At 37.0% G+C, this 18,192-nt stretch overlaps 1 protein-coding gene across 1 annotated transcript in view; it reads right to left on the bottom strand.

Moving 5' to 3' along the window:
- Positions 1 to 13,171: 13,171 nt before the first annotated feature.
- LOC107718247 (xyloside xylosyltransferase 1-like) overlaps positions 13,172 to 18,192 on the bottom strand; it is a 46,195-nt gene continuing 41,174 nt past the window's right edge. The window contains exon 5 of the mRNA XM_016525241.1: positions 13,172 to 13,834. Within this exon, the coding sequence (XP_016380727.1) occupies positions 13,438 to 13,834 (397 nt within the window). The 3' untranslated portion in view covers positions 13,172 to 13,437. The remainder of the gene's footprint in view (positions 13,835 to 18,192) is intronic.

Below are 18,192 nucleotides of genomic sequence, written 5' to 3'. Positions count from 1 at the left end.
TGCAATCCGACGGGACTCGGGCAGAAATCATGTTCATGGATGAGCTAATGATTTATTAACGTAGTAGAATGAAGCAGGGTGAGGCTGAAAGCCGTCGAAGCGAAACGAGGCCGCTGAACGAGCGTGACACACGGCTCGAAAGCAGTGGAAATTTTATTATGCCACAGTCGACCGCTTCCGTGAGTATGTGGGGTAAAGCAGCGCTGTTTTATCATTCTAGATACATTTGAAAGTTCTGTTATTATGTTACTCTGTGCGGTTGTCACCGGTCTATTAAAACGCATAACATAGAGTAGCGTCTTTGGTGTTTCCATGTTTTCTACAAAACAAAACCGGAAATCGAGGGGTTATGACGTCATTGGCAGGCGACACAATGACACTATAGACACGGCCCGGGTCACTAGTTAAAATTGTTTATTTCTCTGGATTTAAACATTCTTCAAAACATTTGGGATAATGTAAGTACACAAGTCAGCAAAATATATTACACTGTTCTAGTGGTTTTTGGATATTTTAATAAAAAAATCGTACATATTGTGCCTTTGATATAAGTTCAACTTTTAAAAAACATGTCTCGAGACTTTATGGCGGTTTTCCCCATCCCACTGCATCTCATGTTTTTAAATGAAAAAGTACTATTTGTGATTGGTTTTCGGTCCTTTGTATTAAACTATACATACATACGTGATTCTGTTTTGTTTCTAATTGTGTAAGCAACTTAATTAATAATATAGGGTTTATAAACATTATTTGAAACATTATGCACTTTTTTCAAAGATAGTCGTGTTATTTTATTGCTTTGAAGAAATGTGCATTCGTAATATTTTGCTCTATGCGCCCTCTTGTGGCCTCAGGAGAGAAGCCAAAAGCTTTTTTCCTCGCTAACTGAAATTATGCCTTTTAAATTCGAATATAATTTGAATATTGATAATATTTAAGTACAAAATTCGAATTTAGTTTTTCAGCCATTTTGACAGCCCTACTATACAGTATAATATACTGTAGCTGGGATTAATTATTTGGTGCTTCCTCAAAGGTATCTACAGACTCATTAATGGAATTACTGAGGGAACTGGAATGATTAAGCAATTCTCATTGCTGTTCACTAGGCACCCGATTTTCTCAGATCTGAGTTGGAATGGAATAAAGTGACGTGACATGAAAGTGAAAGTGACGTGACATGTGGCCAAGTATGGTGACCCATACTCGGAATTAGTGCTCTGCATTTATCCCATCCAAAGTGCACACACACACCTTGAACACACACCCGGAGCAGTGGGCAGCCATTTTTTGCTGCGGCGCCCGGGGAGCAGTTGGGGGTTCGGTGCCTTGCTCAAGGGCACCTCAGTCGTGGTATTGAAGGTGGGAGAGAGCGCTGTACATTCACTCCCCCCACCTACAATCCCTGCCGGTACGAGACTTGAACCCGCAACCTTTGGGTTACGAGTCCGACTCTCTAACCATTAGGCCACGAATAAGAGAATCACTTGGACAGAGAGAAAGGAAAGAGGGATATCAGGGGAGGGGGTACTCTAAGAACATAACATGAGAATTTATGTAGGTCATCGATTCAGAAATGTGTGGCAGTGGACAAGACAATAGTGGGTGAGCAGCCCTGGAGACTTCAGAGCGGAGGAGTCTCTCCATTTATCTATTACCTATCTACAAGGACAGGCATTTATCGACTTGAATTTTCAAATGTATTTTTCCTTTTAATATTACATAAAAATAAGTCAGATAAATAAATCCATTTCTATTTATCTATCTATCTATCTATCTATCTATCTATATCCATCAATCCATCATCTCTGTCTATTAATCCAACCATTCATTCCAAGTGCACACACACACATCAATGAGTAGTGAACACACACACCCGGAGCAGTGGGCAGCCATTTTTGCGGCACCCGGGGAGCAATTGGGAGCTTGGTGCCTTGCTCAAGAGCATCTCAGTTGGGGGTAACGAGAGTGGAAGAGAGCGCTGGTCATTCACTCCCCCCACCAACATTTCCTACCAGTACCAAAACTCGAACTTACAACCTTTGGATTACAAATCAGACTCTCTAACCATTAGGCCACAACTGCCCCACAACTTGGGGTGTATCTCTAGTTACAGTTTATAATTTCTTTGAATTTGCAATTTTTAATCATCTTACCTCAATTAAAATCAATTAAAATCAGGAATTGAATTGAAATTCTCAATTTGATTCTGAATGGCACACAACCCTAGCTGATATACCGCCTTCGTCACAGGCCCAGCTGGGAAAGGGAAAAAGAAAAATGCAAAAATTAGTTGGTATGTTGATCATCCAAACTACTAACCAACTTGGACTATGTAGAAAGCTACTGCCTTATTCCAAACCACAGACACCTCACCTCAGTGAACCTTTTCCTCTGACACTTCATGTAAAGGGAGAGAATGAAAGCTCAGGTCCATCTGAAAGCTCCCCAGACATCACATACAGGCTATTACGTGTGAGTGTGAGCCCCATATACAATCTCTTTATTCAGGAATATGTGTGTCATCCAGGAACAACATGCATCACTAAAACTCAAAAGCGCCTCAGGGGAAAGTGGCCACCTGGATGTGAAGTCCAGACAGTCCATAGGCCATTCTCTCAACTGACCCTGTTTACAAGTGAGACAGACTGAATCTCTCATTTTCCAGGCTGGCTGTAAAGCCATGGCTGCCAAGCAGATGGACAAATCATTGCTCTGCTTACACTGTCACAAAATGAGGAGAGATAACAAACAGAATAACGCCAAGACATCTAGACTGACGGCATACACCAACCCAACATTTTTCTGCTCTCTGAGCGGTTTGTGATGTTGTCTGGTTTAGACTAGCAAATTTCCCCAGGGGTCACAAGAAATCAGAGTAAATGGATTTATAAAATCACTTTAGACAGAATATTTATCTCCAGAATTATGGCAGTCAGAGGAAGCGAACAGTCATTCTGAGGATGTAAATATATGGCATTGTTTTTTGGAATGCTCAGATGAAACAGAAATGGTGTAAAATTTAGTATGAAACTAGACACTGCTCGTAAATTTCAACAATTACAAAGAAATCAATAACAAAGAAACGGCAAGTAACACACTGAATTAAATGTGAAGTAAAAAGTCTGAAATAGTCTTTTCTGGTAAAACATGCACCAATACTCTTTGTTTTATTTACAACTTCAAAAACAATTTTTACAATGCTGGAAAACAGGTGCTTGTGCATGTTTGCATTTCAAACCCAGTGACCCTTAATATTACTATTCATAAAAATTAATCATTGTCATTGAGAGATGAGTGCTGGAGTGATTTACACAAACAAGCTTGCACGTGCCATCACTTTTTAAACAATAGCAACTGTGTTTTGGGGTTGTCTGTGTTTTGGGTTTTTAGCAATACAGCCTGAACTACTAAACTTCTAATAACCCAGAATGCTCGCGAAATTAACCCATCTTAATGAGTCACACTGCAGACAATCTAACTGGAACACCTTCTACAGTCAACAATGAATGAAATTCATAAAAAAAAAAAATTTAAAAAAAAATTTACATCTAGCCCTGAGGTCTCTCTTTGTATCTGCAGACTGATGTCAGAAGGTCAGGTATGAATCATTACTCACGTGCAGTTTTAATAAAGACTAATAATCAGGTCACACACGTGATGTGACAGATGGAAATGTTTCACACACTCAAAGCATTTATGATTTCTATGAATAATTAGAAAACCTGCTGTGAAGGAAATAAAAGCAGTGAGGGCCAGTAAGTATTGTGCCACTGAATACTAATTCTGAAGTTACTGAGAAAGCCTTCATTTGATTTATATAAACTTTTCCTGATTCCTTAACATGTTGTTTAATATCTGAATGCTGCTCATTTGCACTATATATATATATATATATATATATATATATATAAACATCATAAAATTAATACATATTTTTGACAATGTAAATCTAAAAAATGCAATTAATTAAATAAAATATAATTTTTTATACAAAAAAATTTTTTTTTTTTATATATACATTTTATATATTATACAATAGAATTAATACAGTATATAACAATTATATAAACAGAATGTAGGCCTATAATAATATTACTGTTGAATAATGAACTCATGATTGAATTCATGATGAATTTAGTGTCACTGTGCTTTTTGCAGAAAACCTGTTTATTTTTGGATACTGACATGGCGAAGACTCAACATATCCATCTGGATCTCTACATGATCCATCTGAAAGGTGCAAAAATAAGATTAAAATAAAGGTGGGGTGTCGGCAGAAGAGGGTTTATTATTTGCGACGCCCGTCTAGCAGCAGGTGATACCTATTATATCTGCCTCCTGCAGATCTGATTTCCCAGCTATTATGTCTGCAAGAGCCATGAGGCAGCAAGAGTGGTTTATCCAAGACCGTCATACTGACCTACATTTTGTGACACATTTCTGATGTTCAATCACATGCAACAGTCTCTTGTAAGTCCACGAGTCATCATAGAGAACCTGCAGACTCTGAAATAAGCATCAGTACTGTTCCACCTGACCAACGGTGTCATCCATGACAATTACACACAATAAAAAGCAATCACATTAACACTGGCCAGGACAGCAGGGCTAGTGATGTTGTTACAGTGAGTCATTTTAAAGTGCACGAAAGGATAACTGACACGAACAAAAGAGGAGCATGAATGTGTATAATTATATAGCCATATGAATAACTACTATAACAGATCAATGGAGAAAAATGAGAAGAAAGATGTTATATAGTCCAAACTGATGTTAAATGGGAAAACTGGTGGGAGAATCTGGAAAACCTTGACACACATATCCAACCACAATTGTAGCCAGCATGGTTTTAAAATATAGAGTCCTTATAGACCATCATGCACTCAGAACTACACATGATTGAGTTTACAAGTCAATTTAGGATGGGGGGGGATCCTTTTTCCAACTCAGTGATTACGTTTTTTACATTTTTTTTCCTGACATGTTGGTTATATCTTTTACTTGAATGTTATAAAGTAAATACAGCTGGATAAAACAAAAACTGTGCCTGTCTTCATTTCAGGTTGCAAACCAACAAAGTGTGATTATTTTAAATGGGGGTGATTCTTTTCTTTACCCACTGTATGTATGTGTGTGTGTGTATGTATGTATACAGGTGCATCTCAAAGAAGCTGGCTGTTCACAGAGTGCTGTATCCAAGTATGTTAACAGAAAGTTGAGTGGAAGGAAAAAGATGCACAACCAACCGAGAGAACTGCAGCCTTATGAGGATTGTCAAGCAAAATCGATTCAAGAATTTGAGTGAACTTCACAAGGAATGGACTGAGGCTGGGGTCAAGGCATCAAGAGCCACCACACACAGACGTGTCAAGGAATTTGGCTACAGTTGTCGTATTCCTCTTGTTAAGCCACTCCTGAACCACAGACAACGTCAGAGGCGTCTTACCTGGGCTAAGGAGAAGAACTGTACTGTTGCCCAGTGGTCCAAAGTCCTTTTTTCAGATGAGAGCAAGTTTTGTATTTCATTTGGAAACCAAGGTCCTAGAGTCTGGAGGAAGGGTGGAGAAGCTCATAGCCCAAGTTGCTTGAAGTCCAGTGTTAAGTTTCCACAGTCTGTGATGATTTGGGGTGCAATGTCATCTGCTGGTGTTGGTCCATTGTGTTTTTTGAAAACCAACGTCACTGCACCCGTTTACCAAGAAATTTTGCACTTCATGCTTCCTTCTGCAGACCAGCTTTTTGAAGATGCTGATTTTATTTTCCAGCAGGATTTGGCACCTGCTCACACTGCCAAAAGCACCAAAAGTTGGTTAAATGACCATGGTGTTGGTGTGCTTGACTGGCCAGCAAACTCACCAGACCTGAACCCCATAGAGAATCTATGGGGTATTGTCAAGAGGAAAATGAGAAACAAGAGACCAAAAAATGCAGATGAGCTGAAGGCCACTGTCAAAGAAACCTGGGCTTCCATACCACCTTAGTAGTGCCACAAACTGATCACCTCCATGCCACGCTGAATTGAGGCAGTAATTAAAGCAAAATGAGCCCCTACCAAGTATTGAGTACATATGCAGTAAATGAACATACTTTCCAGAAGGTCAACAATTCACTAAAAATGTTTTTTTTTTATTGGTCTTATGAAGTATTCTAATTTGTTGAGATAGTTAATTGGTGGGTTTTTGTTAAATGTGAGCCAAAATCATCACAATTAAAAGAACCAAAGACTTAAACTACTTCAGTCTGTGTGCATTGAATTTATTTAATACACGAGTTTCACAATTTGAGTTGAATTACTGAAATAAATGAACTTTTCCACGACATTCTAATTTATTGAGATGCACCTGTATATATATATATATATATATATACAGTATGTATGTATGTATGTGTGTGTGTGTATATATATATATTCATGTACACTTCCATTCAAAAGACAAAAGAGAGCAAATTTATGTTTACAAATGTACTTCATTTTTATCCTTCCGGTTAAATATTGTGCAGCAAACATCATAAACAAGTTGTTAATTCTGGCAAATGGTATAACCATGGTATAAGCGGGATAATGCTAGCTGTGCATTAAACTTCACGTCTGGTGGTTCTTGGCCTCCACGTCCTGCATTAAAATCGTTTAATGCACAGCTATCCTGCATTATCCCTTACTTATAAAATTATGTTTCTGATCCAGTTCCTTGTTGAAATATAATCATTTACACAGTGGCTGTCAAAACCTTTTTTGACGACAGATTTATTTAAACATACATTAAATAATCTAGACATCACTAACAGGTCAAGTAAAATTTAATGAATATATAAGCTAATACAGTGCATATATTTAGCGAAACCGCATCTTCTGAGGTTAAAACACTGATTGAGCAATTACACAAGATCTTTCAATATACCTCAAGACGTTCATTCATGTTTATTTCATGCTATAACTAGTAGTAAATGGTTGTACAGTGGAAGGGATGATTGCGTTTACTCGCGCAACCGCTGCCACGTGAACTGAGGCGCCTATACAGTGATCTGTCACGCGACATCAAAGAGTGTCAAAACTGCATTTATTGTTTGAATTTCCAAATATAATGGACAGAATTTGAAAGATGAGACTTTTGTTTGTTTCAGTGTATCAAAACAGAGCTTATCGTGATTATTTGTGGTAAAAATTGGTTAAAAGGCTACAACGCTGTATTCGTCGTGTACACATGTGTATCGAACCGAAAGACACGTACCGAAAATTTGAGGTATCTTACTGCCTCTTACTGAGTGGTACTATATTACATAGAAATCAAGTTTCGGCGGACATTGTTTAGTTGGATATCCTGTTTCAATCTGCAATACATCACATTGTAAGGCTTTAATTTGTCCATCAATCTGAACTTTTCAGTTGTCTTCCTTACAAACAAAAACCGTATAATGTTCACAGAGACTGTGCAAGACCAGTAAATCCCTGAGTCAACTGATAATCACACTGCTGTCATCTCAAACCAATCAGTATGTCGCATAAATCAGGCCAAGAATCGCCCATAAAAGGTGAAAACTGTGCTGAAGGGCACTTTGTTAAAGAGAAAAAAGAAAGAAAAGCAGAAAAATCTATTTCAACTGCCAGAGGAGATCAATTGCAGACATCAATATTTCATTAATATTTCATCTCATATGGCGATCACTCTTCACTCAAGCCTACAGTGCAATAATGGATAATTATTTGAAGATTGCTGTGTTTTTTTAGAAAGTTGTGTGTGATGTTACCTTATGAGACCTGCAGTTCCGGCAGCGTTTCTCAGCGATGGGAAGATTATGAAACCTATATAACAGAAACACCTTAATTTGTTGACCTTTAAAGGTCAGTGAAACTGAGATATCTGTACCTGAAATATGGCGTTTATATGGGAAAATCAAGGACATCCAAATACCCTTTAAATGCTAAACGGTCACAGTCCGGACTGAGATCCATCTGAGCATATATGAGTGTAGACGTGATACTTCTGTCACCATGTCCCCATTTCCTCCTACATACTGACATGGCAACAGACCGTCAGCGTTCAGTAATTATGGTGTGCGGTGACTCAACGAGCTAAAAGCACATGTGTGAGAACAGCAGGCTATTGATAACACACACACACACACACACACATTCATCAGCCCAAGTCTCTTCTCAAAAGTCAACCCAATTTACACTACTGTTCGAAAGTTTAGGGTCAGTACAATTTTTTTTAAATGTTTTTGTCTCTTATGCTCATCAAGGCTGCATTTATTTGATTTAAAATATAATAAATCAGTAATATTATAAAAATGATTACCATTTAAAATAACTTTTCTATTTTAATATATTTTAAAAGTAATTTAAAAATAATTTATTCCTATGATTTGAGTAATTTATTCCATGATTCAAAGCTGAATTTTTAGCATCATTACTCCAGTTTTCAGTGTCACATGATACTTCAGATATCATGCTAATATGCTGATTTGCTGCTCAATAAACATGTCTTCTTATTATCAATGTTTAAAACAGCTTTATATTTTTGTCAAAACTGTGAAACATTTTTTTCAGGTCTCTTTGATGAATAAAAAGTTAAATAGAACAGCATTTATTTAAAAATAAAAATTATTATAAATGTAACTTTTGATCAATTTAATAGGTCTTTGCTGAAGTAGTAATTTGTGTATAACAATATCTTACAACTTTTCTTTTTGGGAGAAGAGAAAAATCTCCCCTTCAATCATCAGGATCCATCTAATTCCAGATGGATAAAATGATGCCCTGTCCTACATTTTTTCTTGTTATATCACATTGTATTATTAAAAAAGGTTGAAGACATCATTTCATGTTGACTTCACCAGTATCTATCCAAAAACCTGTCGTATTTAAATGAGTGACAAGGGTAAGAAAAATCGGGCTTTGTCTAAAGACGGCACAGAATGACTTCCATCATTGGCTGGGCATAAAGTTCATGGAAGCATATCACACCCGGGTAATTTAACATCATTATCCTGGACCATCATTTTTGAAACTCAATTTCAGGCAGAATGCACTTCTTTCATTTCATCTGGCAGGAATCCAATGATATTCATCACATGGCTAACTGACTTTCCAAAAAAGGACTGCTGAATTTGCAGAGAATTCGCCCTCAGAGGTCCTGAAAATATGTAGCATACAAGTGGAAGGCAACACTTCCCACAAGTCAAACACCCTAAGAATGAGTGTTTCTTGAATTGAAACAGCTAAAACATACATGGGACACATGCATCATTGCATTATAAATTCGATTATGTCCCTAAATGGTCCCTAAATATGTTCAAAAGAGCACATCTGTCTTCATAACGTTCTGGTGCCTAGTCTGAGTTCAATCAAAAAAAGTCAGATCACTCTTAGAAGAATAATAGCACACAGTTTGATATCTAATATCTTATATATTGTCCTACTGTACATTCATTTACTCTCACTTTCTGTTCAAACCTTGTTAACCAATTCTCAATGGGATGCATCCTGTCTTTTCTTACATCCCCTTGATGTTAGGTAGCGCTGCAATTCAATAAGATTTCATCAGGACATTTCTCAAATACAAATCTTTTGTAACAACGTGAAATTCTTTTCTGATACTTTTCATCAATTTAATGCATCCCTACTGAATAAAAGTACCTATTCATTTCTATTAAAAAAATCTTGCTGACTCTAAGCCATACATTTACCATACGTCTTTTTAAATAATTGTTTTTAAAGATTAACTTAAAGTGAGCTTTAGATTATAGAGGAAATGAGCTGCACAATTAAAACCAATATCGCCTGATAAATTAAAAAACGTATAATATCAGACTCTAGCAACCACCTAGAAACCATTCAGAACACAATAGCAAAAAGTGGGAAAGTTGTTGTGCAAATTCCAACAAAGTTGGCGACAAGTTAAGCAGAGGTGAGCAAAATCCACATTGTCTTCAAAAAATGCAAACATCTATAGTTCCCACTACTACAGACAACATAACAGTATCATGACACAAGGATCAGGGATAGATTCAATCCAAACGAACCAGGAAATAGTTGAATTGCAATCTTTTGGGGAGGTCAGGGGGTTAACCCTCAATTCTGCTGTTAATTTTAATCATAATTTAATGACATTAACTGCTTAAGATCTTTCAGGACTGCCACTCTGAGATGCTTTATACATAAATCATGTACATACAGGACTCCAAAAAACAACACAAGGGCATAAGAGCAATGGGACAAAAGAAGATTCTCTGAAGCAGCTGACAAACAGGAAGAAAATCATGATTGTGTTGTGAGGTGACAGAATTTAGGTCACAACACCACTTTGATTTCTTCGACACTCATGCTGCAAAACACTGCCAGCTCAGACAATGCTGTGAAAATTGGAACTGGGATAAAGGACACAGGCCTCCGCACAACACGTAAGGATGCTTGATCCAATAAGCGAAACCCATCCTGGATATTCAACTGCAGAGCCATCTAAAAATTGTGAGAGCTCCACTTCAAAATGAAACTGATATAGCAATACTACAACATGCAAAAACATGTAGACTACTGCTCATTTTTAATGCATAAAGAGAGAAATGTAACAGGATCTTAAGAAATAGAAGGAATTTTATTCAGACCACCAATACATTTGCATGGAGAGAACGGTATATTAGATACATTACAAATGTGATTTTCCTTCACTTCTGGAATTCTGTTCATTAGCTTTAATACATTCAATTTCTATGACACAACATATATTACACAACAAGTGTGTGTTTTACATTCAACACTCAAAATTGAACAACAAACAGGTGGATCTTTAGAAAGAATAACCTGTACTATATAGAAGTCTAGCTTGTGGAGGTTGTATTAAATTTTCCTTATACTAAAACTTGTTTTATTCTATCAGTCTTCCCTGAGAGATTCCTTTGGAAAACAAAATGTTCATGGAAAACTAGGTAAACACAAAATACACATATGATTCGGTGTCGTTCATATAACCAACTGTTGCTGTGAATTGCATGCAACAATTTAGAGTCTTTTATGAGCCTATCGTTCAAAAGTTTGGGGTCAGTAAGATTTTTTTTTAAATAAATAAATTCGTACTGTTATTCAGAAAGGATGCATTAAACTGATCAAAAGTGAAAAATATTCCTATTTCTATTTCAAATAAATGCTGTTCTTTCTATTCATCAAATAATCCTAGAAAATTGTACCAGTTTCCACAAAAAATATTAAGCAGCACAACGGTTTTCAACATTGATAATAATAAGAAATGTTTCTACATTTTAAAACATATTCAAGGAGAAAAGTTATTTTAAATTTTAATAATATTTTACAATATTACCGTTTTACTGTATTTTTGATCAATAAATGCAGCCCTGGTGATCATAAGAGACAAAAAAAAATTACAAATCTTGCCTACCCCCAACTTTTGAACGATAACGTACAAATTGAGATTTACACCGAAATATGCCTTGCTCATCTTTCAGGAATGAGACCCAATGAAAATTAATACAAAAGAAAGAAAACAGGAAAAAAGCGTGAATACTTCATGTGATGTGGTTAATTAGTTAAAGGGGTCATAGGATGCTACATGCACTTTTACAAGTTGTTTGAACTGAAATGTGTGTTGGCAGTGTGTGTACACAACCACCCTATAATGATAAAAATCCACCCAGTGTTTTTTTTTTTTTTAATCTGGTTAAATGTTTTCCCCTTTCTCAAATCGAGCTGTTTTTTACACTACCATTGAGAAATTTTAAAATCATATCAACTTGTGGAAAATGGGCATCCTATGACCCCTTTAAACATTTTGCTTTTAACTTGATCAGGCAAAAGCTGGTCTAAAATGGTTAGACAAAGCATGACCGCACTCCCAACAAAACAAAAAACGAATTCTTTGAAAATCCCAAAGACGCTTAACCTCACAAAACTGGACACAGAAGAGCTTGACGTAGGATTTCATGGCTGCCTGCCAACACTTGTTGAGGCCTCATTATAAGTTCTTTCTCTCCGCCTGCTGATTTGACATTGCACAGGTTATTACGAGCATTTCACACAATCCCACAAAGTTTCGCAGCAACATCGCTCAATAAATGCCAGCCAACCACAACAGCTAGTGCTCTACCCTCGAAATCTAGTGTATATCCCCCTCAAGGCAGAGGCTGTTCTCTTTGAAATTCTCCAGCAAATCCCACTTCCACATTTCTCAGGCGGATCAGAGCACCTCGGCAAGAATGTTTTCTAGATGAGACCACTGATCAGATGTTCTAGATGCTATCTTGGCTGTTCTAAGGCGATTCAGTTGCACATCACAGAGAAAACGGATTTCCAACATCAGCGCATAAAAACTCAGGAAAGTGGGTCAACAACCCTTTCCACCCTGCTTTCATCGCTGCATAAAAACATAGGAATGAAGTGGAGAATGTGGCTTAAAGTGGGAACGCATTGCATTGAAAATAAAACCAGTAAAAATATACACATCAGCTCTCTCCACTTTTTAAATAATGCATTAGGAAGATAAGCGCCACCTCAATGTGACTGCAAGAGTGCAACTGCACCTGTAAACAATAAAAGTTTTAACGTGAGGAAAAGACTCTCTGATTGGCTCCTTCCCTGCTGTCTAAGAGCGATTTGATGAGACACCTGCATGAGGAAACTCAGACTACTGAGAGTCAAAGCCGCACTGCATTATTTAAATAGAGAAAAACAACTGGTATTTAAAGGGATAGTTCACCCAAAAACGAAAATTACCTCATGATTTACTCACCCTCAAGCCATCCTAGATATATATGACTTTCCACTTTCCGACGAATACAATCGGAGTTATATTACAAAATGTCCTGGCTCTTCCAAGCTTTATTATGGCAGTGAATGGGGGTCGAGATTTTGAAGCCCAAAAAAGTGCATCCATCCATCATATAAAGTGCTCCACATGGCTCCGGGGGGTTAATAAAGGCCTTCTGAAATTAAGTGATGCATTTGTGTGAGAAAAATATAAATATTTAAAACTTTATATAAACCGTAATCTCTAGTTTCCGCTAACTGTCGTACTGTACGTGTGTTCACGAGAGAATGGTGTTCCAGCGGATGACGTAGGACATTTTTCATATAACTCCGATTGTGTTTGTCTGAAAGAAGAAAGTCATAAAACACCTAGGACGGCTTGAGGGTGAGTAAATCATGGGGTAATTTTCATTTTTGAGTGAACTATCCCTTTAAGTCAGAGACTTTTAGTAACTTTGGAAAGGCGCCAACAGCCTCAGTGGTGTTAAATGAATGATTCATGTGGTAATGGCTGGATTATATTGTGTAAATGTGATTAGTCATGGGAATGCTACACTATTAGCACCTCTAACAATGAGCCCCTTCTGCCTCGGTCCACTTGATTTAAAGTTTGTTAAAGATGTGCAAACAAAATGAGTTTAATCGAAAAGTTAGCATTCAAAGATGCAATTTGAACCTCAGTCATCAGGTATGGGAGTGTTGCAATTGCCGTGGTAGATGTGCACCGGCCCATCGCAGTGATAGTACAGCTGGAAGACGTCACCATACCCGTGTTCCCTCCACCATGTGCAAAGCTGTCGGTTCCAGCCGCAGGAAAGTGGGTAAAAGAGTTCCCTGTGCTCCATCCCGATCATTGTGAAGAAATCCTGATCGCCCAGGTGCCCCCGAAAGTGGTATTTCTCCGCGAGGCGAGCCACCCGCTCGGGCTCCAGAAGCTGGTTGTATAAGGTAGAGTGACGCATGGCGTCAAGCTTCAGAAGCATTACGCCGCTGTTGAAGCCGGGCAGACCATCTGGTGGAGGGTCACCCACATGGGACTTGGGATTCTCTTTGCGGTACTGCCAGAAAGTGTGCCTACAACACACAGAGAAGACAATGCAAAGAAGAATTTAAGCAAAGAATTAGAGCGTTACTATCATACCTAGGTTTACAGATGTGAACAATCCCATAATTTTACCATATAACTCACAGCCCACATTCTACGCAAAAATGACACATTAACTCATGCAGCTGGTTGAGGAGAGGTCTGCTATTACTTTAAGTGATCAGACTAATGATTTCACCTTTTGGATAGATAAATAAATAAATAAAACCATTAAGTTAAATAATAAATCTATTCTAATAAAGAAGAAGAAATGTAAGTACATTTAAAAATTTTATTAAAAAAAAATTTATTAAAATTTTTTTTAAAAATGTTCTTTTGCAACAAATAAATACTAAAATAAAATTATAGAAATAAAATAAAATACACAAAAATAAAAAATTTCCAAATGTAAAATAATAATAATCATACAATAACACTTGCAATGGAGAACCCCCCCCGTCATATATAGGGATCAGACTATCATACTTAAGAGTGGGCTCTCTTAACTTTTGACACCTAGCAACCACCCAGGACATCCTAGAAACCACCTAGCAATGCACTTACACCCATTGAGAAAATTTCTGCAAAAGCATAGTACATGTTCATGTTCTCAAATGAATAATTTTTTCAGATAGAGCTGTTTCTAGCTAAAGTATTAATAACCAGGGTGACAGTAGTGCTGTTTCAGGGAGTAGAGACTTCAGTGAAGAATAGAGAAGCTTTAAAAATAAAGAAATAAAATTAAAAATACAAAAGAACACAGAAAACAGCAGAAGAACAATAGTTAAGGTGTAAAAACAAGCATGAAGGCCTAACAATGTGTATTCATAATAACTCTGAAGTATATAGACAGTCAAGTTGGAAACTGAAAAATTAAATCTTGAGACTTTAACATGAGATTGACCCAAGGAAGTAAGCCTGAGGCGAACTCAACCTATAGACTGAGGCATGTGGAAAATCCTGAAAATCTCTAGTATGTTTTTTTTTTTTTAAGTGAACTGAGATTTAGCGGTGATGCAGCATGTGGGCTTGTTTAAGTCCAAGACCATGCACTGCTCATAACGGAAACCGTGGACTGCTGAAACCAAGCTTATTCAAAGTAGCTTTGATCCATCAAGTCAATGCCCCCAGCAGGGAATTCCTCAGAGCTTCTCCTGAAGTTCATAGATGCTCTCTTGCTTTAAAAAAGCCCAAACTGGGAAGGAAACAACAAAGAGATTTCTGAAGCTCCTGGACTGTTCTTTTGATTTGACAGCAGGAGAACAGAACCAGACAGGATGACACAATCTTGAAGCTTTTATCTTTCTCCCAGAGACTCCAAATTAGTGCAACTCCAGTCCATGGGAGCATTTAACAGAGAACGCTTGCTCAAATCATCAGGAGCACAGGTAAACAAGAACATGACTGCAACACTAACTCTAACGCGCTTTCCATAAAGTTCAGGTACAAAGTTATCATTATTTTAATCTTTTCTATAAAGACTTGTTCTGCACACTTTGTTTTTTTAAATGCACACAACATAAATTTACATGTGCATTAAATTGTGTAAAATAAGGGACAAAGAAGTATGCTTTGAAGCAGCAATTCACACCCAACAAATGATAATTTGGTCATCGTTTGCTCACCCTCATGTTGTTCCACACCTGTATGAATTTCTTTCTAATGTGGAACACACAATATGAAATTTGAGGAATCCAAAAGCTCCAAAAAGGACAAAAAAAGCAATATGAGAGTAAGGCTGCAACTAACAATTATTTTGATTATTAACTTAATTCATCATAATATAATCTGATAAAAAAAAGACATGAATAATTGTATTTTTATTTTCTGTTTTTTCCCCCCCCTTCTATATCCTGGCCAACATTCTGCTCCAAATAATGCACAAATTGAAGATGAAAAGAAATAATAAAAATAGGGCTGCAACAACTAATCGATTATCAAAATAATCGTTAGTTGCAGCCCTAAATAAAAATAAATGAATGAATGCATGCTTTAAGTTTAAATCCAATAATAAATAATTACAATGAAAAACAAACCACCAAATGAGATTTGAGAGCAACGACAGATTTTTAGTGAATAAACTTCTGTATTTCTGACATTAATAATTGTATTTTTATTTTCTGTATTTTATTGTTTATTTTTTATTTCCTCCGAACAACATTCAAACTGAAAGTTAAAAAAATATACACACACACACACACACACACATATATATAAGTGTGTGTGTGTTTAAATTTAAATCAAATACTCAACTATAACAAAGAAAAAGATATCCCCAAATAGGATTTGAGAGCAACAACAGTGAAAAAAACACTTCTGCATGTGTTCATGGGTTAAATGGAATATTTGTCCTTGCTTAGTTTTTTGATTGGAAAAGAGCACCAAAATGATTCTTCACATATTTAATGTTCCACAGAAGAGAGTCATACTGGTCTGCAATGACATGAGAAAATTAAGATTATTATTTTGGGATGAGCTATCAATCACTACACTAAAAACAGCAAGAAGAAGAGTGATAAAACACTTCTGTGCATCTCTTTCCCTTTAATTCCAGCACCTGCGGATTTGAGGTGGCATGACAGAATATTTAGGCCACTCTCTGCCAGTCTTCTTCTAATTAAATATTCATGAGGAGATACAGCACTCTGAAAAATGCTGCATGTCAGATGTAAGGGCATGGCTGAGGCACTCTGGGTCAGGATGAACACGTGACTGGGCCGTCCCTAATGAACGAAGCTACAGAAAGATCCCAATTATAGCTGCGTTATTCAGTCTTTAAATGGAATTTGTGAAGTCAGAGTTGAAAACAGCGGGTGTCACCACGCAAATGCACATCAACAGTGTGGGTTGAGACAGCAGAATGGCAACTTCCTGTGCTGTCTTTCCAGCTCAGCATCGGCACTTTAACACAAAACTTTTCCCTGCTGTTTAACGGCCTCCTCCATTAAATCCAGAGGAATGTCACATGGCACTTCCACATTTCATGTCTAGTTTTAGTGTCTTTTTTACAAGTGGCAAGACCTATATGTCTGTTTGAGAGGATGTACGTGCTCTGCGGCACAAATCTAGGAGAATTCATCACCATTAACAACTGGTTGGCATTTTGCTGTACATGTGACTCAGGAAAGGAAATGCATTTATATTGGCATTATGCAAACAAGTAAACCATACAATGGTATTTTTCCAACTAAAAAAAGTTGAATGCTAGCTATACATTAAATGCTAGCTATAAAAATAGCATCAGAAAATAGAGCCTTTTTTTTAACAAAAACTGTTAAAAATGCATTCTTCATCACTGTCAGTTCCACCACAGAATATGACAGCAATGAAACTCTATTATATATATATTAATCATCACATTTAGCATTCATAAAATGTTAGCATTTTAAATGCAGCCCTTTTATTCATAAAAATGTCATTTTCATCAGTCATTTCCACCACAGAATGCTGTTAAACAAAAAATATATAATATAATACACAATGCTGGCTAAGCAATTATCCTCAGAAAATTTGTCCATTTTATTCCAAAAATAGTTTCAAATGTCATTTTAATCACGGTCACTTCACAATGCAAAAAGTGTTGTAAATGTTCATGTTTTACCAAACCAAGGTTTTACTTTTAAAGGTCACATATTTTACACCTTTCTGGAGTTTTATTTTAAGTCTTGATGTCCTTAAGAATATATATTTGCGGTATAAGTACCAAAAACTCAACATATTTTTACAGTTCCTCTCTCAGGAGCTCTGCAAAGAACAGGTCGAGTTTGGCCTGTCTAATTGAGAAAAAGGACGCAATATTGATGTGCGTATGCGCAGTAAACCCTGGTAGGACAATCTGATGGGTAGGCTGAGGGAAATGTTGTCCGGCCTTACATGTTTGAGCCGAACTCAGACCCCGAATTGGCGACGACAGGAGACAACCAACCACCTCCTCAAACATGCTTAAAACAGGATGCTTCAGAATGGTAATTCATATTTTTTTGTTTCAAACACCGAATGCAGTAAATACAAACCTGACCAGCCGAGCGTTTGCGATCACGTGAACTTGAAGACACTTGTACAAATGCGGATGGGTGACATGAATGGAAATGATTCCAGATTGGCGATGTAGTAGTTGGATGCTGTATTCTGTACTGTACTTTCCTGCGCTCAAACCTGCCAATCTAAAGGATCAAACGCCCGTGTATTGCGTTTGAGGTCATTTGTGAATTAGCATAGACTTATAGTCTAAATAAAACAATTTGCAACTGTTACTATTATTACACTTGTATACAAAACTTTGTATTATGCTTGTTATAGAGTGTGTGACGTCACGTGCACTACCGCCGGTGGCAATAGACAACGGTTG

The sequence above is a fragment of the Sinocyclocheilus rhinocerous genome, unplaced genomic scaffold (assembly GCF_001515625.1).
Source record: "Sinocyclocheilus rhinocerous isolate Xijiao unplaced genomic scaffold, SAMN03320098_v1.1 scaffold1111, whole genome shotgun sequence".
NCBI lineage: Eukaryota > Metazoa > Chordata > Actinopteri > Cypriniformes > Cyprinidae > Sinocyclocheilus > Sinocyclocheilus rhinocerous.
Note: the sequence above shows the minus strand (reverse complement) of the source record. Positions and strands in the feature narration are given on the sequence as shown.